Genomic DNA, 23,420 nt, shown 5'->3' with positions numbered 1-23,420 from the left:
TGCAACCGCACTGATGAGATCTTTGGTCATCCTTGCCTTAATTGTATACCCCGGTCCAGTGCCAATTTTCAACATTCGCCATTAATTTAAAACAATCACCACACGCAGCCGATGTCTGTAGTTCCTTTGTGTCACAGTGGCTACTGGATCAAAAAGTCCGAAAGAACAGACATGACACATATTTTCAAACCATTTGGTTGGTGTTTCAAGATAGATTTTGTACTGAATTGAATTCATTTATAATTTTAAAGAGGTCTGGGTCATTACACCTCTGAAAATATGCACATGTGGGTTTAGTACCTCGTACCCGTAGTTTTGTTTGTTAACTGAAGCTACTTTGTGCTGTGGAGAGAGCGTTTCTCCATCTATTAGTCGTTCAGTTTCGAAGCTAGAGACTCCATAAAGACAATCAGTCTAAATTGCTGGGCATTGCAAAATAGCCTAATTACAGTGACCATCTGATACACATTTCATTTAAAAACTGTAATTTGTGGTTAGTTAATGTTGTCGTGCCGTTAAGGCCTTATATTGCTATTGTTGTGGACCTGAGAGACTTTGTATTGGTCTCACACAAACTTTTCCAGTGCCTAGCAATAGCACACTAAGTGCACAGGCACACAAAGTATTGGCGTTACGTGCTTTTTATATACTAGGAGTAGAGGTTCATTGCCAGTATGGGTAGTCCAACACTAATTTCTGTGGTAGGAAAATCTCGGTTGTATCTGCCTACCTTGCCTCACTTTTCCTTTTTGGGGATTCTGCTTCACTTTTGACGTTAGCACAGTAGTGAAAGCGTCCTTGCACACATGTCAGTATTGTCCCTGAACCTGCATTGAATTTTAACAGGAGTTGAAGTAGTTGAAACAAAACAATGTCATCAATTCTTTCGTGTTAAAGCCAGTAGTCACAGAAATAGCTAGTGTACAAAGATTCGCATAGTTGCGTTGACAGTTCCATTAAAGCAAAATACCATTGTTCTTAGGTTTTTCGCAATATAGGACCATCTGATTCATTGCCCTAATGGTCAATTATTTCTAGTAGTGCTATAAGAATGTGTTTAATAGCATTGCTCGTAAGAACTAAATGGAAAATGTGGCTGCGATGAGCTATTTGAAAACTATGAGGAAGAACAGTAATGGCACTAACAGTAAAGTGGTGTGTCGTGTTGACGATCTTGTAGTCGTCCACGCTCCTCAGGCAGTCGACTAGGGCGGCGCTGGGCTCTGTGGGGCATCCCACCAGGGCTGCCACCTTCTGCGCCTTCTGCAGGCCTCCAGGCAGTGGTACGCCCCAAGGCGTCACGGAAACGCCACTCTGCGAGATCGCCCGGTGGAAAAGACCTGATGGATAAACAGCACACACAAGTCATTGCAGCAGCTTCCGATGACAAATGAATATAGACTGTCTTAGCAATTCCTCTCACCCATTAGTTTATTCTGTGAAAACACCCAAAATTTAATTAACTGGTCGAGATACTGCTAACAACCGACATTGTTGTGTGCTCAATATTTACAAACTGAGACACTGAGATTGAAATTTTGCTTTGAATTTGAGTAACGATATTCGACAGTCCTCGAAAGCAGGAATGTAGTGTGAAATATGTCTTTTTAAGATTTGTAGTAACACTCTGCAATAAAAAATACTGGCAAGACGTCAGTTGCTGGAATTCCATGTCTTTCGACAATCTTTTAATTTTAAGTCTAAAGTCAGATAACAAACGACAGAATATATATTTTATTTTCGTCTGCTGTAGTTACAAATTAACAATTGTCGGATTTTTTTATTGATTTTTGCTGCGAAAACTTGCTTCTTGCCATTATTCGTGACACTAGGTCAACGGGGAGTACCCTACAAGTTTTCATGAGTGAATTTGCGAGTAATAGAATATGTGACTTAAATGGCCACATTTTTTAAGGCTTCTACGTAGAATCTTAGGTGTTAACAGAATCTTCTTTCAGTTCTTGGTAGAACAACATTATAATAAATGAAAAGCACCAGTTTGCATTTGTTCTACAATATTACTTTCATTGTTAAACGGTTTTCGGCTTACAAGGCCATCTTCAGATATTTACTGAGTATTATCACCAAATAAGTTACAATGTTTGCATTTAACATTGGAAGAGAAGTAACACGTCTAGACTGAAGTAGAAACATACAGTAAGTAATATCTTTGACAGTGTGGTGGTAATGCAACGAAAAAGTAAAATTTGAACAGTACATAAATAACAGTGGAGTAGTACTCCACTGTTAATTATGTACTATTCAACAAAGGAAATGCAAGGGCGAATTACTGTAGCCAACATTATTAAGGGGTGTGTAATAGATGACAAAAGGCAGAGATCCCACAAAAGTGATCAGGGAATAATTAGAACAGTCAATAATGAATTAGATGAAGAAAAATCACAAATTCTCAATGTAGACAAAGTCAGTTTTCCTGTTACCCTTACTAAAGACGAGTGCATAGAGAAAACAGAAAGGTTTTTAGAAGATAATCAAATATTCTATATTCCTAAGGATCCCTCCTGATAAATATCAGGACTAAACTAAAGAAGCTGTTCACAAATATTTTTCTATATTTTCCGATTTTCGAAAGAAAGAATGTATAGTCATGAAACAAGTGCTTCTAAGCTTCGAATTCAACCCAATCATTTAAGTAAAAAACTGATTCAGATCACAACAGAAATCTAATCATTTATAAACAGCCATGTGCTAAAAATACAACGGAACTAGAACTGCTTATCCGAGACACTGGAGTCTCAGTTGAGGCCAAAGTGCTGTCATTAATTGTGACTAATATATATACAAATTTACTAGTTGAGGAAAAAATTAAAATTTAAAAAAAAAACTCTAATGACATACAATAAATTGAATAGTCACCAACTTGTGAAGCTGTGTGATCTTCTTAATACAGTTTCCTCTCGAAATTATTTTTCATGCAATTGGGTACAATGGTTCAAATGGCTCTGAGGATTATGGGATTTAAGATCTGAGGTCATCCGTCCTCCAGAACATAGAACTACTTAACCCTAACTAACCTAACGACATTACGCACATCCATACCCGACACAGGATTCGAACCTGCGACCGTAGCGGTCGCGCGGTCCCAGACTGAAGCGCCTAGAACCGCTCGGCCACGCCGGCTGACATGCAATTGGGTCTTCTATAAACAACCCTTTGGCTTAATAATGCATAACTGCCTAGTGAGAACTCTAGGAAACATTTCCATTGATGATCTTAGGAAAAAAAGTGTCCACTGAGTTACAGGCACTGAGTAGTAACATCATCTATTACAAAGAAATATGTCGATGACACACTTACACTGTTCAGCAGTCAGTCAAAGTTTACATGACAAGTTTAATGAACTGCGTCCTAATATCAGTTTCACAATTGAAATATAAAAGAGAAACACTACCAGTTTTCTTTGTATGAGGATAACCAGACTTAACAGGAAGCATTAACAAAACATATTAGAAAACCTACTACTACAGATGTTGTCATATGTGAGTCTTCATGTCATACATTTTCCATGCCATGCTCCATACGTTGTTTAGATCTTCCATGTCTAAGAAGCACATAGAGAACTCAACATCTTACAGCATGTGGCTACTAGCAGTGGGTATGAATCTACAGTAATGGATAAACTACTCAAGAAAACAAGGAGACCCGATGACAGTCTGATGATACACTGAAACTGATCATCACCAATAAAAATTACTGATACAGCCGTCCATTTCATAGTGTAATTTATAAAACAATTACAGTGGAGTGTAGTCGAACTAAATCAGGTGATGTCAAGGGAATAGAGATTTGGAGAAGAGACAGTAAAAGTAGTAGATGAGATTTACTACTTGAGTAGTAAAATAAATGATGAAGGCATAAACTGTGAGGTTGTAAACTGGGGCTGTAATAGTACGAATATAATTAAAGTCAAGAAATAATTCGCTAAACTACCACACACGAGTTGAATCCCGATGGTTCTTCATGTTTACTGTGGCGATGGCATCCTGGTTCTCCATTCTGGTTCCGTGTTTGGAGACTCACCTCTGGAGAGTGGGGACAGCATGTGGTAGTGTACGCTGGCGCCACCTGCACTCTCGCCAAAGATGGTCACACTGCCGGGGTCGCCGCCAAACGCCTCGATGTTCTCTCTGACCCACCTGAGAGCCGCCACCTGGTCCTTCAGGCCAAAATTTCCTGGGGATGCAGCGTCTTCTGTACTCAGGAAACCTTCGAAATAAAACGATCCTTTTCAGTTAGAGTTACCACAACGCTATTTACCAGAATGAATTTATAGAAGAAACAATCATTTATTCTATTTAAGACACTGTTAAGTGCAATTCATTGTTTCCCAGAAAACGCAACTGTTTTTGAGTTACCACAAGAATACATGGTCATATTTCCCAGTAAATTATCTGTGTAATGCATGATGTCTTCATAAACTCGAGTCGACTGACCTAAAACCTAACTATCCAGAACTGTTATTTTTTCTGTTGTGTCGTGATTCCAACAATAAAAACCCACTTGTGTGTAATATTTATCCTTATTTTCCCTGTTACTGTTGTGTAGTGTCAAATGCAGTTGTGAAAGATCTCTGGACGTAGAGCTGCTTCACTATTCGAATAATTCAGTATTTTGATTTATATAACTTAGTCATCAATGTGCTCTTATAACCTTAAATTTTTGTGTATTGGTCTGTGCAAAGCGTTTCAGTGAGTTTTTCTATGCCGGTTGAGTACTGTACCGATCTGACTCGTCTTCGGTTTGTTTTTCTAAAGGTTACAGATGTTTTTTCCCACACACTTACGCCTTCTAAACAATGCGACATTTAGATAAAATAATAATCTCAGGAAAAGGAGCAATAATTTAGTATTATGTTACCTGTAATGTATAAATTCGATGAAAACGTATGTGATTCCATCTCTCAAACACAAAAATTTACTAGGGAGCAGTTGCAAATAAATGTGGGAAAATAATTTATGGATAGTGTCGCACATTAAAGACACACTGTTCTTCCTGAAACTAAACTTGTCCACTCTGAATCTATTATCAGTTTTCTCTTCTATTTATTTGCAATATCTTCTTGTGTAGAATGTAATCCGGGGCAAAACTGTTACTTTTAAGATAAAATCTCAGTATCTTACAAACAGAAACCATTTTTAGGTGGAAGATACATGAGAACCAGGTTTGTAAGGTGACTTCCCTATACAACATGCAGTTAAACTCGTTCGTGAAGTGTACGGATCAGGGACATGGCGAACTACTGCGCAAGACCTAGAAAAGTTTTACTTGTTTGTGATGGACGGAAGGGATAGAGCTTATTGCGTTGTCTCACTAGCTGAACGGGATGAGTGCATATTTTAAACATATTTCCAGCATTCACTTGATGTGATTTTACTCAAACAGGGGAAAGCAAAATCATAATGGCCAGAAAAGGATTGGAACGATATTGCCACTTGAGATGAATATCGTTCTTAAACCTCAGTGTTACCTTTTTCATTATGTTTAATTTAGCTGTTACAGCACCAGGGAATATGTGTGAGATTTGTTTGAGAGTGATTGGTGGACACGTTCTCACAAGAAGATTGGACCTCTGGATTGTCCGACCCGGTACAAGGAGCGGAGCCAGAATTTTTTCCAGCTGACATCAGGGGATCTATGGGTTGCGGAAATAATGAGATCAGGTTCTTATCTATCACAGACGCATAAAGTTTACGAAATCTTGACATGACGTCTTTCACCAACATTTTCCATTGCCTTCAGGCTTTGATTGTAGTGTTACCTAATGTCATGTAGCATGGAAGATTATGACTGTAGGGCTCCGAGCTCAAAGTATCTATCGTGTAAGACTAACTGAACATCGTTGTTTGTTGGGACAGTGTAACATGCAACGTCGTTCACATGCTTCCGAAGAATGGAGCAGTGATAATACTGACTTAAATATAATTAACCATGGAATATTACGTTCCATTTCTTGTAACTGCTTTTTGTCAGGTAGAAAATACTATGAATCTACTGCTCCTTGCTTTTACTTACCCAGAGCACCAAGACGGTAGTTAATAGTGACAAGAACGATGTCGTGGTTCATTAGGAAGTCTGGCTCATAACCGATTCCACTACCATCAATCCAGCCACCTCCGTGAATCCAGAACATGACTGGAAGCGGCTCCGCATGTTTCAGCTGAAAGAAAAATGATAATGCTATACTACATCTGTATACCTCGTAAACACGATACATAGACCTAATCCTTCGGAAAAATATTAGTTATGAGACCGAAACCACGTTGTTTTTTAAATGACCTAAATAGATGATTAAATAAACTATTTCATAATAAATAACTACTATGAAAACATTAAAACCTATGAAATGAAAACAGTAAAATCTAGCAAAGGTTTTATTGTGAGTGTAGATTTCTGGAAGTAATCAGTTAGTCAAATAAAGAAATAAGAGTCTTCATTATACTTTAAAAACTTCCCTTCGTTATTTGCCGCTACGCAGTTTTAATTTTTAATTAATTCTTCATAAAATTTCTCTGCTTACATTTCAGATAGCGTAGAGAATTCAAAATTCTGCAGTGAGAACTTTAAACGCATCATAATTACGTGAAAATCACTTTTTCATGAGGTGCTTTTTTTAGACATTAATGCCAAGTAAATTACGAAAGAAGGCAGATTACAGTTTAAAGTTCCGACTACGAAGAGGTTCTGAGGATTGTCCTGTTACTCATATTGACGTTTCCCATAGTTTGTTGTGTCGTGTCAAAACGCGCGGGTTACGTTCGCCCTTACTAGTGCTGAGCATCCTACACGATAACTTAATAATAACACCTGGTGGTTACTTTAAATGTACGTGTACGATGTATTAAGACAAAAAATATGTTGCAGATGAGCCGCAAACGTCGACGAAAAGCAGGTGGTGAGCGCGCGCGACTTCAGCGATGCAACAACTCGCCTTCGCTGGGTCCAGAGATGCTGCCTGAGCGACGCGCAGTAGCCGACCGCTGTCGTAGAGAACCGACAGCAGCAACGAATAATAATTAACTGTCAAAAGTTGGCGTGGCGCTGCGTGTTTGATCGTTTTAAATGGTTCCTATGTCATGACATAAAGAGCTGGTTAGTTCCCATGTAGACCTCCCACCGACTACGTGGATATATCGGTGTTCGTCTAGGTCTGGTACTAGAGCGTCCCACTGCGTGGTGTAGTGAGGAACCGCAGCTGGCGGTTAAGGCTTGGGAGAGGGAAAGGAGTTTTGATTGGTAGTACCAGTACTTTAATTTGGGTACAGTCCGAGGAGGCAGCGTGGCTATTTAGTCTGTTAGGCCCTTGCTCATATACGTGGCTGTGACGGTTGTTTCCTCCCAACGCTGAGCAACGAAATATACAGAGATTCTGTGGGATTTTCTGAATAGTCGCTGGTGATACACCGGTTTTGGAGAATTTAGGTGCACGAGCTATCAATTGATTGTTGTCTTGTGGACAGTTTCGGTCGTAAAGTTTGCTGTGGTAAATCCAGCGTGAGCCTGGTTAGAGAGAGAAGTAGATTTGTAGGTGCTGAGTTTTTGGGAATCGGTGGAACCGATATCCTGTCCGTGTTGTACGATTGGTGGTCGGGACTAGCCCAGAGGTAATTGGATTGTTAAGCGTTTTATTGAAGTGGTTTGGTAGTGGTTGATGTGTGTGTGTGTGTGTGTGTGTGTGTGTGTGTGTGTGTGTGTGTGTGTGGAGAAGGGAAAGCCTGGAACACATACATGTTTGTAGTTGTTGTTTAAATACTATCTTACATCGGACAGAGAATTGGCTCGAATAAATTCGAACTGTTTCACTATATTGTGATAGAGTGCACCAGTAGTTGAGTGGATAAGCGACGAGAAAATAAAGGAACCATTTTACAAGCAGCAGACAGCTAATCAAAAACTTGATTAGCCAAAGTGACGAGAGAGAAATTCAAGTAGGCAACTTAGCGGGTCGCGTATTGTCAACGCCTGAAGAGGTTCAGAATTGTTTTAAATTGTCACTTAAGGTTAGATTTAAAATGGCGGTGGCACTTAGGGTTTTTGTTTAATTTTTTTTATTACTAAATTTCGGTGTTGTGGGGTGTAATCTTTGATGGCACTCGCTCACTTACGTGAATGAGATTGTATTGAAATACCTAGAGAAATAAATTTAAGTTTTCTTCGATTGACATAAACCTTACGTGTATTTAATTAGTATCTGGTGTGTGTATATATATTCTGCGGGAAAAGAGAAGGGTGAATTCCAGAGATCTTAATACCGCGTTGCAGGACACAAGTATACTCTGGTATTTGTAAGTTTGCACAACTCATTGATTGAGTGGAACCACGACAAACCTACGGAGGGTAGATATTCTATACAGTTAAAACGATTTCATATATAGAAAGCGTGTCCTCAGTAAATGCAATCAGAATTGAAGTTGTCGCAATTTATTACGAAAAAAGAGGTTCAAATGGCTCCGAGTACTATGGGACTTAACATCTGTGGTCATCAGTCCCCCAGAACTTAAAACTACTTAAACCTAACTAACCTAAGGACATCACACACATCCATGCCCGGGGCAGGATTCGAACCTGCGACCGTAGCAGCAGCGCGGTTCCGGACTGAAGCGCCTAGAACCGCTCGGCCACAGCGGCCGGCTATTACAGAACAGTCAACGATTATACCTATAACAAAGATTGATAAATCGGTGGAGTACGTGACGCCGTGTTATTTACGTGGCAACGCTGTGCTAAGCGGAAAGAGATTTAGTGGAAATATAAACTATTTTAATCCATATAAATGTCGGTAAAAGCGTCTTAATACAAACTGGTCATAACACGACGATATATGGAATAGGAATTTTGTAAGTCGTTATCAAAGTTACATATCTTTTCCAGAGATAATGTACTGCGTTGTGAGAATTTCATTGTGTGGGAGAACAATTGAGAGCTAGATGTGACATTTATCTCGACATAATCTAAATAGGTACTGTATTTAAAGAGATTTGTTGCTTTGATTTGACCAGTAGTTTAGATAACGAGAGTTGCTATCTAAATTGGCCTATCACGTAATTACTGCTTGATATTGGTGATCATTGTCATTAGAATGATTGGATGTGTCTAATCGTAGTGTAATCGTGTCATTGTTCGATCTCGACGTTGCGTAAAGTAAGGGTGCTGTCTTTCATTATTCGATATTGAAGCCGGCTGCATAGTCAGTGGTTGAGGTTTCCCCATTAGTAATTATGCTAAGGGTGATCTGTCTTCAATCTGTTCCTTGAGAGTGCGATTATGATACGAGCTAGACTTCGAGTAGTCGCCAGACGCTCCACTACGACTGGTATCGTCTAAAATCAGATAGCGATCCGCAGTCATAACGTAGACTGTGAAATTAAAAACTGTACCAAATTAAAACTGTAGTTGTCGATTGGTTCGCCCAAGTATTTTGCGCGGCAGGAAGCCATACATTAACGACATAGCGACGTTGGTACAGTACGATCCATTGTCGTTGTAAGTTCGATCTAGGGTACCGCCAGGCGGCACGTTACATGGTCAGTGCTTACGTCGGTGTTGGGTCCCGTGAAAAGAAATACTGGATTTCTCCCCTGCTAGAACTTGTGCTCCGCGGCTAATGACTTCATTGTCGATGGGCTGTCAATTCAAATAGAATTAAAATGCTGTTACCAGTAGCAAAAATACGGAAAGTGATGACTACAAATGATTTCATGGACTCTTACATCTGGTCACTGGCAGTGACAGAAATCACCGACCCTGCTGACAGCCAAGGCAACGGGACGAGCTTGAAAAATATTTGACCCTAGTATTAAACAAAGTATGGAAGCACGCAGGAAGCATTCGCAAATGCGAAAAGGAACCACCGTTGACTGTATATTGGAGTAATGACAGTGAGAGTATATGCCATACCAGGACTCGAACCCAGATATCCCGCTTTACGCGAGCGGTCACCTTAGCAGCTATTTTCTTTCAAAACTTTATTTAACAATACAACGCTACACAATTACATCATAGCAATATATGAACAAAATAAACAGTTTATGGATTGTTGTGCACATTGCAGCATGTCACGCTTGAGTCTTAATTATGGATAGTTCTGGGGATACACATTTGTGTTTATTTCATTGGGGTCTGCGCGTGTAAATTGCATCAGTTTTTAATGTATGTCCATTGGCGATGACCTGTGAGATTTGTTGGGATCTGTTGAAACTTTCTAAACTAACTTTTTTCTATTCGATTTCAGTGAGTTACTTTTTTTGTAACGTAATCGTAAATTTTAATAAATTAGGAAACTTTTCCTTTTTTTAGGTTGTAATGAGAGCCAGAGATCTTTCCAGAATGAAATTTTCACACTGCAGAGAAGTGTGCACTGACATGAAACTTCCTGGTAGATTAAATCTGAGTTCCGGACCGAGACTCGAATTCGGGACCTTTGCCTTTAGCGGGCAAGTATTCTACCATCTGAGCTACCCAAGCACGACTTACGTTCCGTCCTTACAGCTTTACTTCCGTCAGTACCTCGTCACCTAACTTCAAAACTTCACAGAAGCTCTCCTGCGAACCTTGCAAGAGTAGCACTTCTGGAAGAAAGGATATTGCGGACACATGGCTTAGTCACGGCCTGGGGGATGCTTCCAGAATGAAATTTTCACTCTGCAGAGGAGTGTGCGCTTTCACGAAACTTCCGGGCAGATAAAACTGTGCGATGGACCGAGACTCGAACTCGGGACCTTTACTTTTGTTTTCCATCAGTTTAAGATGTATTTCCCTTGTCTTCGTCATATTCTATTAAGGAATGTTTATCTGTATATAACTGAATACAATTAAAAATTGTTTAAGATGATGTAATCCGTTAGGGAGATGTTGCACTTTAATTGGAGGTTCACACTGACTGGAGTAATTTCGTTGAGCAAGAGATATGTTACAGTGTTAAACGATCTTTATTGTACAAATAATGCTTTAGACTTTATGGTAATATCCACGAGGTTTATTCCGCCACTTTCTGCAGAGATAGTTACAGTCCCAAATTTAACTTTCAGTATGTTTTGACGGGTTACAAAGTGAGTTCAGGCCGACATAATTCTGGTACCTGTGTCTGGAGGAATCGGTATCCCTTAAGGAACATAGCTGATTTTGTATATCTACATCTACATTGATACTCCGCAAGCCACCCAACGGTGTGTGGCGGAGGGCACTTTACGTGCCACTGTCATTACCTCCCTTTCCTGTTCCAGTCGCGTATGGTTCGCGGGAAGAACGACTGTCTGAAAGCCTCCGTGCGCGCTCTAATCTCTCTAATTTTACATTCGTGATCTCCTCGGGAGGTATAAGTAAGGGGAAGCAATATATTCGATACCTCATTCAGAAACGCACCCTCTCGAAACCTGGCGAGCAAGCTACACCGCGATGTAGAGCGCCTCTCTTGCAGAGTCTGCCACTTGAGTTTATTAAACATCTCCGTAACGCTATCACGGTTACCAAATAACCCTGTGACGAAACGCGCCGCTCTTCTTTGGATCTTCTCTATCTCCTCCGTCAGACCGATCTGGTACGGATCCCACACTGATGAGCAATACTCAAGTATAGGTCGAACGAGTGTTTTGTAAGCCACCTCCTTTGTTGATGGACTACATTTTCTAAGCACTCTCCCAATGAATCTCAACCTGGTACCCGCCTTACCAACAATTAATTTTATATGATCATTCCACTTCAAATGGTTCCGCACGCATACTCCCAGATATTTTACAGAAGTAACTGCTACCAGTGTTTGTTCCGCTATCATATAATCATACAATAAAGGATCCTTCTTTCTATGTATTCGAAATACATTACATTTGTCTATGTTAAGGGTCAGTTGCCACTCCCTGCACCAAGTGCCTATCCGCTGCAGATCTTCCTGCATTTCGCTACAATTTTCTAATGCTGCAACTTCTCTGTATACTACAGCATCATCCGCGAAAAGCCGCATGGAACTTCCGACACTATCTACTAGGTCATTTATATATATTGTGAAAAGCAATGGTCCCATAACACTCCCCTGTGGCACGCCAGAGGTTACTTTAACGTCTGTAGACGTCTCTCCATTGATAACAACATGCTGTGTTCTGTTTGCTAAAAACTCTTCAATCCAGCCACACAGCTGGTCTGATATTCCGTAGGCTCTTACTTTTTTATCTGATTATGTATATCTTCGGGGATGACATCTGAAATTCGACGAATTTCATCACTATTGAGACCCATGTCATCAGTGTTTGCCCTACATACGTTACTTTGAGCATTATGTTTATTACTCTTAGCTGTTTTACCTGAGTGACTAGCAGAGGTTCAAATACGGTGGCAAACAGGGCCAATGTCATTGGAGATCCTTGTCTTACCGAGCAACAGAAGTTAAATGTTCTCGTTAGCTGGCTGTTTATTAGGATTCTGGATGAATCTTAGCTTGATATTCTGAGTATTAATGTGCTAAATCGTTGCGGAAAACTCATTACCTTCATCGTTTCGAATAAGTAATGTTGGTTTACTCTACCAAAGGCTTTTTGAAAGCCTTGTGACGTTACAGAAGATTTTAATTTGAGAACATCTACTATGGCTGTTGTATCTCTATAATCACCACAATCTGTACAATCGTTCTATCCTGGCCGACGCTTGTTTTAGAAGGAGCGGTAACTAACTATATACGTTACATTCTTGAGCCTCTGATGTAGTACACGTGCCATGATCTTACAATCACTGCTCAGCAAAGTTAATGATCTATGGTTTTCCATGGATACACTGTATTTTTTTTTGGAACTAAAACCGTAATTCCTTCTACACAGTCAATTGGGATTTCTGTGGCAGTGTTCACTAGTTCACTATATATACATAATAATTTAATTTTAATTTGTTGTTGGAAGATATGATAAATCTCTTCTGGTATTCAATATGGGCCCGGCGATTTATTTTAGGGACTATGTTATATAAATGCTTCCAAAACTTTTTGATCAGTCTTCATCTGAGTCAGGATTGTTGAGCTCTTTTCTGAAAATGTTTGAGAAGACTTCCTGTGCATTATTATCACTGGGCCTGCTGGAAATGATTGTAAATGCCTTCTTTTATTTCGTGCTGTGTACTTAGTGTGATCCATGTTTCCTTTTAATTTTTGTCAATATTTTCCTTTGTGGAGAGCTTTATTTCACACATACCGTGATATATTGAGGTTTCTTCAAGGTGTACATACTCAGGTATCCTCACTCAACTTTTGTATCCTTCTTAATGTTTCAGTATCTAATGTTTGGATTTTATTTTCTGTATCTTTACGCATTTCCCGACAACTGAGGCGTCTACTCTGTAAAGATCTCGAATACATTCAAGTAAAATTGACTCGTTTTCTTGTACCAGAATTTTTTTCACGTGAGTAATTCATTAACTTTATTAGTAGTTGGGGTCTGGCGCATTTGCGCCACCAGGCTATTGCTGAACTATACGATGCAAATTTTCGTTCACATTATTCCCACATCCGAATGAAACTTTCTTTCTATACGTCATCTCGTAAATGTATGACGTTCAGTTTCCACATTCATTTTGTACGAATCATGTCAGACCCAGACTTCAATACGTCCATGTGTCACATTCGGCAATGTACATTCCATTGTACTTCTTAATAATATAGGCACTGCTATTTCATAAATAATGGAAAGTTGAAAGATGGATGGAATACAGGAACATTTAAGTGTTATACAAAGGAAACGACGTGAAGCCAATATTGCGCAAGATTGAAAGATGATAACTGTAGTTGAGATGCGATGCCACGAGAGTAGATTGATGGAGCCCTGAAATACCTATGAATAGACTAGACGCCCAATAGGCGTTATTCCCTCATAATTATTTTGACCTTTGGTGGTACATACCGTGACAAAACCATTCATCACGGGATGCAAGATATCATGGGAAATACACTCCGACTTCTAGAAGAATGTAACAATAATTACAATTCCAAAGACGGTTGGTAGTGACAGTTGCCAATATTAAAGAAATGTTGGATTAATACATCACAGTTGCAAAGTACTAACATGTATTATGAAAAGGAGAATCAAAAATTGTTAGAAGTCGACCTCAGGGAACATAAATTTGAGTTTGTGAGAATTTATGAACATGCGAGGCAGTACTTACAATCTTCCGACTGAAGAAAGGTCAATATATGTTTATGCATTTGCAGATTTGGGTGACAGTTCTTGAAATGTTGACTGGAATATACTTGCAATTCCGAAGGTAATAGTGATGGAATATGAAATATTTTTCCAACTTGAACAAAAACCAGACTGCTGTTAGGAGAATCGTAGGACTTTAAAGTCAAGCAGCTGTTGACTAGGGCGTGAAAAGAGGATTGTTATTCTATGTGTACACTGGACCGGCAGTAAAACAGTCGTTGGAGGGAGAACGCTGCTGTACCTACGTAGACGCCATCTCTTTGCAGTTGTAATCAGTTTTAGCTGGTACACTGTTTAACACACCCACTGAGATCGATCTGATACGAGAGGTTCTTTCTAGGCGTTACAGTTTTAATAAACATTAGTACTGCGGTATCCTACAACGATATAGACTACATAACGAAAGAAAACGTACCTGTGGAGTGAAGACGTTAAGGTACAGGCAGTCCTCAGTGCCGGAGACAGCCGATCCCGTCATCAGCACTGCGTGCTGGGTGCATACCGGCCCAGGAGTCGTAGCATCGAGAATGTGTGTCCACGTATCCGGAGGCTGAGGACTCTGAAATAAACAGTGAAACTCATCTTGTTACACAAATCAACGATGCGAAAACATTTTCAAAGAACGGCACATATTACTGTGATTTTTACTACGTTTAGTAGTAATATGAAACGAAGACGCCCAAATATCCACCACTACTTACAGACATCATCCAAAATTTAACCAACTGCATATTAATTATTTTTGTGATACAAGTTTCATGTGCAATTTCATTTAATAATTTGAATTAAATAGATTAGTAGCGCATGTGATCAACATTCAGACAATGTACTGCCGTGCAAGAATATCTATGAAGCCAAGCGAGAAAAGATTTTGTGTAAGGACATTGTGAATTCGAAAAGAAATCTGTTACCTTCTCTTCACAATAGGCTGGGCCTACTGAATAGTCTATGAAAGCTTTAACAGAAGACAGGCAATGTTTCAAGTACATCTACGAGAAGTTTCTTCATCCATCATAGGTGAGTTTAAAAAAAGGCGCGTCTGTTAAATATCAAATTGGAAAAATGTTTTTCAGTTATAGCTCCGAACAAAAAATAAAAACTGGAGTCAGACGGAGGTTTTTACAAACTCGTCTGGCAGTAAGAGAACCCATGTTACATATTTATTGTAGGCAACATGCTATAAATACTCAGGAAGTTACGCTGTTTGATAAGCTCAAGTTTCACTTTGTGAACATTCACCTCTCTTTCTTGACTGATAATTTGAGAGATGTCTATAAAGAACAAGACGAGGCTCTTTCTTCAAGAAATCAAAGCGATGGAAAGATGGTATCAGATTCACAGGAAAGTTAATACAGTTGGTTGCTTACTGAGAACCACAACATTAAATTTATCGGAGAAAGAACTCTGTGGAGAAGAAAGAAGCGACATCTAAAGTAACGGTTACATTGTCCCAATCAAAGGAGGTGTTTTCGTGTCTAATCTTCAGTAAAGCCTTCGTTCAGCTTGAAGAAAATTAAACTGGTTTTCATTCGAATTACATATATATTGTTCGTTTCCTGGATTGAGGCAAAACTGTACGTGATCAACTGAAATCAAATAAAGGTTAAGCATCCGAAAAGACGTAAGACTAAGGTATTTCCCAACAAAAAATACCCAAGAATGTCTCTCACAAGTTATGTGAAAATGATAAATTTTATAAAAATACGAAGCAGTTAAACACATTCCTATGGAATTGCGTATCTGAACATTCTGTAGCAAGAATGTAAATTAATGTAGGAATTATTCCCTATGATTTCAGCAATCTCAGTTTAGCTGGGTTGGAATTTTAATAGTGGCAACTATTTATTTACAGCTCGTGCGAAAATAGATACGCGTTCAAAGTTGTGTTGACAGTTCGAGCGGCGCGGTCTATTGCCCTACGAATCTGTAGCACTTCTGAAGCGAATGCCGTGAAGTGTTTTTCCTTCAGTTTAGAAATCGAGTTGAACTCACGAGGGCTTAAGTCAGGGGAGTGCAGTAGGTGGTACAGCACTTAGTAGCCTCATCAGTCAAACAAATCATTAACAGCTTGCACTGTACATGCTTGAGCATTGTTCTGAAAAATGATGGTCAGGTCCTGCAGAAACTGTCATCACTTCTGTCTCTAAGATGGTCTTAGGTTATGTATCATAAATGAATAGCATAGAAACAGAAGTGATGATAATTTCAGTAAAACTTTGAAACACGTATCTACTCTGTACGAGCTGTAAATAAATAGTTGCCACTATTAAAGTTTCAACCCTCGTGTTTTACGATATGAAAGTAGCTGCAAGTTGGCAAGTTGGCGAACGCTCCCACAATTTAAGTCAATTCGAACAAAGTCGTTTTGGGCGTTTGGACTCGTCCTATACCCACTGTTGAAATCAATATTTCCTCCGTCTTCGCAATGGTCATGTTCAGGACGTCACGACGAGGATTTAGTTTCAAAGTAACCCAGCCTAATGCGTAAAAGGACTTTGTTCTGAATGACACAATGGTGCTCCTTCTGCTCTTTACCGTAGAAAACAATGCAAATAATTTCGAAAAGTTATCTAAATGACGAACGTACGCTGCTATGATGCTCCAGAGGATGATACAAAACTAGGAGCAACTACATTTTTAAGCACTGTGGCCGTCTTGGGTATGAAGATTCCATCTATCCTTGTTTAACTAGCACATGTTTCCACTAAGCACTTGACAAGAAAGTCGAGATAGGCAACCATCCACATTTCGTTCTTACTTGTTAAACTGTTTTCCTCTACCGATATGATCGAAAATGATATTTATGGGACGCTAAGGTCCCACCTAATTCCTTTTTATAGCTTTTCATTTGGTGTCACCTGGGAGAGCGTGACAGGTTCCGTGACATACCAGAATAGTGAAGAATCGTGCTTATGGAAATTCAGATAAGTTAAGGACACAGTGAAATGGATGGACAAGGATTCTCACATAGTGAATGGTCGTTGCATGGGTGAAGCTAATACTTCGTGTATAGTACAGATCATTAATGTTTCCAAAATCTGATGACTCTCTGAGAGGCGAGTATTAAGAGTGTTGATGATAGTCGTACGCAACTATTCAGTCAGCCATGGTCTTTGTAGTTGGAACGATGCGCATTTTAACTGGAACAAGCGATTTTGTTATCGAAGAGTGCAACACTTGAACAGCTAGTGGTATCTGTTGCGAAGGTTCTCGCTGAATGTCGTGGAAAATAAGAACGTTAGAATGCATGTCACTTGAAAACAAAACAGTTCGTTTTTTATCCATAACCCTGTATCTTTTGAAGTCAATAATATAGTAATTACGTTAGTTGTTCATATAAAACTCCCGACTTCTATAAGACAAAGCTATGTTTAAAACACTTACTACCAAACAAAGTTCAAGAATAATGCCCTGGACGCGAGTATCCTCTTCACTAAATATTCAGAAATATACATTTAGACGAAATATGGAGAACTGTGTGGCTCCATATCTGATCCTTAGTGTGACTGGTAAAGCAAGACAGTCAAGCCTAGAGCCTCGTCGATGCACACTCCACTCGTTAGAGAATACTAACTTTTTCTACAACTTAAGAAGTGAGCAGTGATTTCCGTCATTACGGGACATCTACATCTACTTCTACATTCTTGGAGCCCCATTACGCTGTGTAGCACAGAGTACCTCGTTTACCACTATCATGTCGCCATACTGTTTTCTACTTGCGAATGGTGCGTTGAAACTGACGATAAACCTCCGTATATGAACAATTTCTCCGAAATTCTCGTCTTGGTCATTTCGCGAGACATGTGTTGTGCGTCTCTTTTGCGAAAGTGCGTTCGCAAAGTTTCAACAGTATCTCCGGGACACAAATTTTTTAACGTGTACAACTGGAGTTTGTTGAATATTTCCAGAACGCTCTTCCCCTTATTATACCATCCAATGACGAAAATATGTGCCGCTCTGTCTCTATCTCTCGTATTAACACTGCGCGATAACGGTCTCAGAGTGATAAGCTATATCCAATAATCAGACTAACGGGCATTTGATAAGCCACTTATGTAATGTGTGGATTAGATTACCCTACTATTATTCCAATGAAACTTATCTTGGCATATGTTTTTCTTACAACCTGTTTTGTGGTTGTGATCATCCTACTTTAGGTCTTCCATAATCTCCAAAAAAATCGTCTTTGTATTTGGAAAGTAATTAACATAATTTGCATAGTACAGTTATTGACAGTTGATGTCAAAAATCTTTACTTACGAACTTCTCTGTATCACAGAAATTGCATCTACTACCTCATTCCCGCAGCTAGTATAGACCACAACAACACCAAACGCGACAGCTGTGCAAATCAGAAACTTAAATCTCCATTCTCGCGAGACTTGGTCAGTGTGGGATAGGCAACAGCTGATATCGTCTGCAACATGGGTGTCGAGACTGTAGTGCAACCGCGGCTCCAGAGCCGATCCTGCATTACGTAGCAGACAGAAAAAACGCGATCTTCAACAGGTAGCTGCCTCACGCTTGTGAATCCACGCGGACTATTGTGTACCTGTCAAGTGTGTAGTGAAATTTTTGAGGTATTGTGAAAGTGTGACAATTTTCCCCTTTGTGAATCACGAGAGTACCATTAGAAATATGATGAACCAAGAGAACAAATACACATATTCAGAGTGTGGGAGAAGTGATTATAACAAGATTCTGAGGAAGCACGTATCACAAGCACATTCAGAAAAGATATGTGATGCCGCTCCACAATTAAATGTGCAAAGTTTTTTGGTATATTTCAACCCTGAACACAGTTTAATGTGCTACGAATGGAACCACCATACATCGGAAGATAGTTGTGTGAAAATGAAATGTTCATTATGTGAAGTTTCAGTGTTTTCGATAACTCAAGTTACGTATTATACCTAACTGGCAAATCGCTTCAAACATTTGTAGATACATATTCTGAAAATTAGTTATCAGTCGCATTTCTTGTGAGTGGACTGAAACATCGATGGGTGTAGTAGACACACCTAAAAGCCACTTGCCTCCCGCGTTTCTTTCCTCACTGCAGAAGAAAGTACGAAACGAACAAGCGGGCGGCTGTTAGGTACAATCACAGTCATGGACTGGAAATGCAGTAGTAGTGAGCACGCCAAGAGAAGTAGCAGCTGGTCAGCAGGTCACACGAGGGGACAACGCGTCGCTATGGTAATAATACCAGAGTGGAAGTCACTTGGCTGAGTGTTTTACAAACGTACATTTCGTTCATGCACTAATGCGATCCTTTTGATAGTCATGTGTCTGCGACCACTTGGTGCATCGCGTCATTTCTAGGTGACGGGTATCAACGTATAGAGAAACTACTTTGGAACTATCGTGTAAGCGAATTGTTAATAGTAAATACTGATTACATTTAGAATTGTTAGCCGTGCCCAAAAGAGGAGGAGTTTGCGCACCGTGTAAGAGTTACGTCGGTTAATTCATAAAATTCCTTGTAATTAGGACATCCAGAGGAAATTGCAACATCTGGCAGTACTAATTCTTAGACAGAAGCATTTTCTCCGTTTACTGAACCAAGTTCGAGCAAAAGTAGCTCAGGGAAAGAAAAGCGCATATCAGCTATGTTTACAGGCGAAGAAAGAATCTCCGAAACAAGAATCTAAATGTCTCATACCAAAGTAAAAACCACTGCCATGAAGAACTGAGCAACCGTGGACTACGTTTGCATGCGGAACTGAACACGATTTCCACTGAACAAGATGATAAAACATTTAAATAAAACTTAAAAAGAGGCAAGGAACTTAAGCATAATACCAGAAGATAAACAGATAGTACATTATTAACAGCGAGGATAGAAGGAAGGTCTCCTTGGAATCCATATACCATATGAGGGTGATCTCCTGACAGTCCAAGAACTAAAACTCAGGTTTACTTCAATGTGATGGTGATGTCCCATACTCCTTCACAGAGCGTAGGGGAACGATGCGGAGACCCGCACCGCCGTACTAGGCATGGTCGTAGTGGAGGTGGTTAGCCATTGCCTTCCTCCGACCGTAATGGGGATGAATGATAATGACGAAGACAACACAACAACACCCAGTCATCTCGAGGCAGGTGAAAACCCCTGACCCCGCCGGGGATCGAACCCGAGACCAGGTGTTCGGGAAGCGAGAATTCTACCGCGAGACCACAAGTGACGGACACTTCAACGTGGTGGATTATTTCAATACTTCGACTTAAAATAAAGAATATATGGTGGAAAACTCGACTTTATAGGGTAATGACCGTCCCAACATTGCTGTTTCAACAATGAATGAAAAGTTAGAATATAGGAAGCGAGAGGCAGAAACTGAATTTTTAAGAGAAGTGATTGACTCCAAAAGATTAAACAGACTCAGAAAAGTGGGCATAAGAGCAGTGATCGAGATATATGCTAAGATCTAGTTTAGCGGACAAAGCTGGCTAGAACTTCTGCTACAAATACCAGACTCTAGACTACCAAAAGTAGCCTTAAATTTCAGACCTACAGGTACAAGGTCCGTGGGAAGGCTAAAACAGACACTCCTAGATACGAGGACGTGCTGAAAAGTAATGACTCCGAATTTTTTATGTGAAAATTCTTAAAATCTTTTCAAGAAAACAAGCGTTATTAATACTTTACAGACACATACTTATTTCTCAGTTTACTCATCCTAGTGACGAACTCATCGCTCCCAGCGAGAGACCAGTTTCTTTATACCGTAACTATACCATGTTTCACTTTCTTGATGGAACCACAATCTCTCATTTGCTTGCACTGCTTCATCACTGTCAAAGTGAAGTCCTTGAAAGGGTTCTTCAAGTTCTGGAAACAGATGAAAGTCGGGTAGCACCAAGTCGGGACTGTATTAATGGTGATCGATGACAGTAAATCGACGGCGTCGGATTGTTGCAGATTAGACAGTGCTTATGTGTGGTCCTGCATTGTCATGCTGAAGGAGGGGTTCGAAACTCGATTTCTTCACACTGTTTCCCACACACTGCCATAGTTACGTTTCATCCCGTCATGTTTACACTTAACAATTCGGAGCACTCTATCAGGTAGAGGGCTGCAAATACCTAAGCACGAAGAATAAAGATGTACAAGGTTAAAAATAGTTTTAATGGTTTGGACATAAAAAATTCGGAGTCATTACTTTCCAGCATGTCGTCGACTAAGAAGAGCAACCAGACCTATGGCTTAGACCCTGATGAGAGAAGTTAGGGAATAAAAAACTTCCAAAAGAACTTCCAACCTGCCGCCACACATAGTACGATAGATTTCTACATCTATGTCTATAGTAGGAAATTGACCTCACGGTGTATGGCGAAGAGTACTTTACACTCCACACTCAGAAATCACAGAACGTGAAAGTAGGATCCGAAGAGTAGGTTCTGTCCGCCTCGACTCACCCTGAAGCGCAGCGGCCCGACGGGCGGCTTGGCGTAGGGTATGCGGTAGAAGGCGTGGAAGGGCCGGCCCTCGCTGGACACGCGGCTGGTGCCCCTCAGCGCGCCCTGCCTGGTGCGCACCACCTCGCCGGCTGCCGCTGCGCCACCCAGAGACACCTCCACCACCAACACCAGCAGCAGCAGTGCTGCAGAGGGCGCGCTCCACACTCCGGCCATGGCTGCTGTGACCCGGCACCGAGGCGTGCTTCTCATATTGAAGGGAGCCGTATCGCAAAGTCACGGTACTTGACAAGATTCTGCATGTTATCGCGTACTCCGCCCGTGACTAACCACGGCCAAAAACTGCAACTCACGTACCGTTACGCAATGCAAAGGGTTCTACACGTAACTGCGTACCTGAAATGTGTTGTGAGCGTTGTAGGTAACCACGTATGTCGAACATGCACTGGAGTTTTGAATGAATGTGGTGGTGAATGATATTGGCGACGCTAACATCTTTAGTGCCCACACTATTACAATATACGAAATAAATTTGTCACTAAAGTCGAGAATTGTGTTGAGAGATTCAGCATCTGTGTAGATAATTAAAATAATTCTCGTTTATTGTCCTATCTCGGTTGCACATTTGTGATTAGATTACATGTTTCGACCACTCTGGATCATCTTCAAATCTAAAACCAAGCAATACTGAATATGTACCATCTAAAGCTTTGCAGTTAGTAAAAAAGACGTGAACTGAACAAAAATGACTCAAAGCAGAACCAAATGCAATTAACCGTAACTGTCACACACTGTTATAACCATAACAACTGTCACACCTGTTACCCATAGTTACTGTGCGTAGTTTCACTATTAAAATTTAGTGTTTTCTATATTATGCTTTCCATTTTCTTTTTATAATAGGTAATATTTAATGAAACTTCATGCACTTCTAGGTCGTCAACATAATATCTCTTCCATAACTTTAGGATCTTTAATCCTTTCACTATTTATACATCAGTGGTCATAGCCCTTTACTTATATTACTTTAACGAAAAGAAAATTTTGTACAGTTTAATTTTTGCACTTTTAGAGTAAGAATTTATTACTTCGAACTTTCCAAGTTTCGCACTTTGAATTTCTTCAGAAACTAATTCAGTATTCGCTTTTATATTTGCACTTGTATAATCTACTACTTTATCCACTTTTTACAGCTTTACGTATCCATTCTGGTGTCTTACCAGAAGGTTTTTTACATTTCTGACTTTTTGCAATTTTCGTATAAGACGCTCTCTTGTTAAATCCATAGCATACTTGCCACTATCCATCCATCTACCTCTCTTACCTTCTTTGCCCATTCTCAGTCCTCCTTCGCTTTGTTTTACGATTTCAGTTTATTATGCCGTTTATGTTTTACATGTCTGTTGTTATACATCATTAGTGTTTAAACGAGCATCTTTACATAATGCTACAATGTTAGCACGACCTCTCTTGTAAAACTCTTGACATCCTCACATCCCCTTCCCTGCTTCCTTTCCGCTTCCCTCTGCCCTACGCCCCAAACCACCAACGTATACATATTTAAAACACTAACTGCAGCTGCAAAACCCAGTACTTTCATACCTTGCTGATAGTGGGCAAGACGGGTTGTTCAGGCAACTATTTAGGTATATTTTACGTTTAGGTACAATTTATGCAGTTTTGACTTATTGTAAGATATTACGCGGTACATACTTACTTGTACTTTGTTTTCGATCTGAAGATAATCCAGAGTGATCGGAACATGTTATCACTTACAAATATCCATCTGAGACGGACCACTAAATG

At 39.9% G+C, this 23,420-nt stretch overlaps 1 protein-coding gene across 1 annotated transcript in view; it reads right to left on the bottom strand.

The window, feature by feature from the left end:
- The window catches only part of LOC124789986 (venom carboxylesterase-6-like), a 57,578-nt gene extending 35,233 nt beyond the window's left edge, over positions 1-22,345 (bottom strand). The window contains exons 1-5 of the mRNA XM_047257529.1: positions 21,615-22,345; positions 14,608-14,751; positions 6,034-6,178; positions 4,042-4,227; positions 1,147-1,340 (exon numbers count right to left, since the gene is read on the bottom strand). Coding sequence (XP_047113485.1) covers positions 1,147-1,340; positions 4,042-4,227; positions 6,034-6,178; positions 14,608-14,751; positions 21,615-21,866 — 921 coding nt within the window. The 5' untranslated portion in view covers positions 21,867-22,345. The remainder of the gene's footprint in view (positions 1-1,146; positions 1,341-4,041; positions 4,228-6,033; positions 6,179-14,607; positions 14,752-21,614) is intronic.
- Positions 22,346-23,420: the final 1,075 nt, after the last annotated feature.

The sequence above is a fragment of the Schistocerca piceifrons genome, chromosome 3, assembly GCF_021461385.2.
Source record: "Schistocerca piceifrons isolate TAMUIC-IGC-003096 chromosome 3, iqSchPice1.1, whole genome shotgun sequence".
Classification (NCBI taxonomy): Eukaryota; Metazoa; Arthropoda; class Insecta; order Orthoptera; family Acrididae; genus Schistocerca; species Schistocerca piceifrons.
The sequence above is the reverse complement of the archived record's forward strand: the minus strand, read 5'-3'. Positions and strand labels throughout refer to the sequence as shown.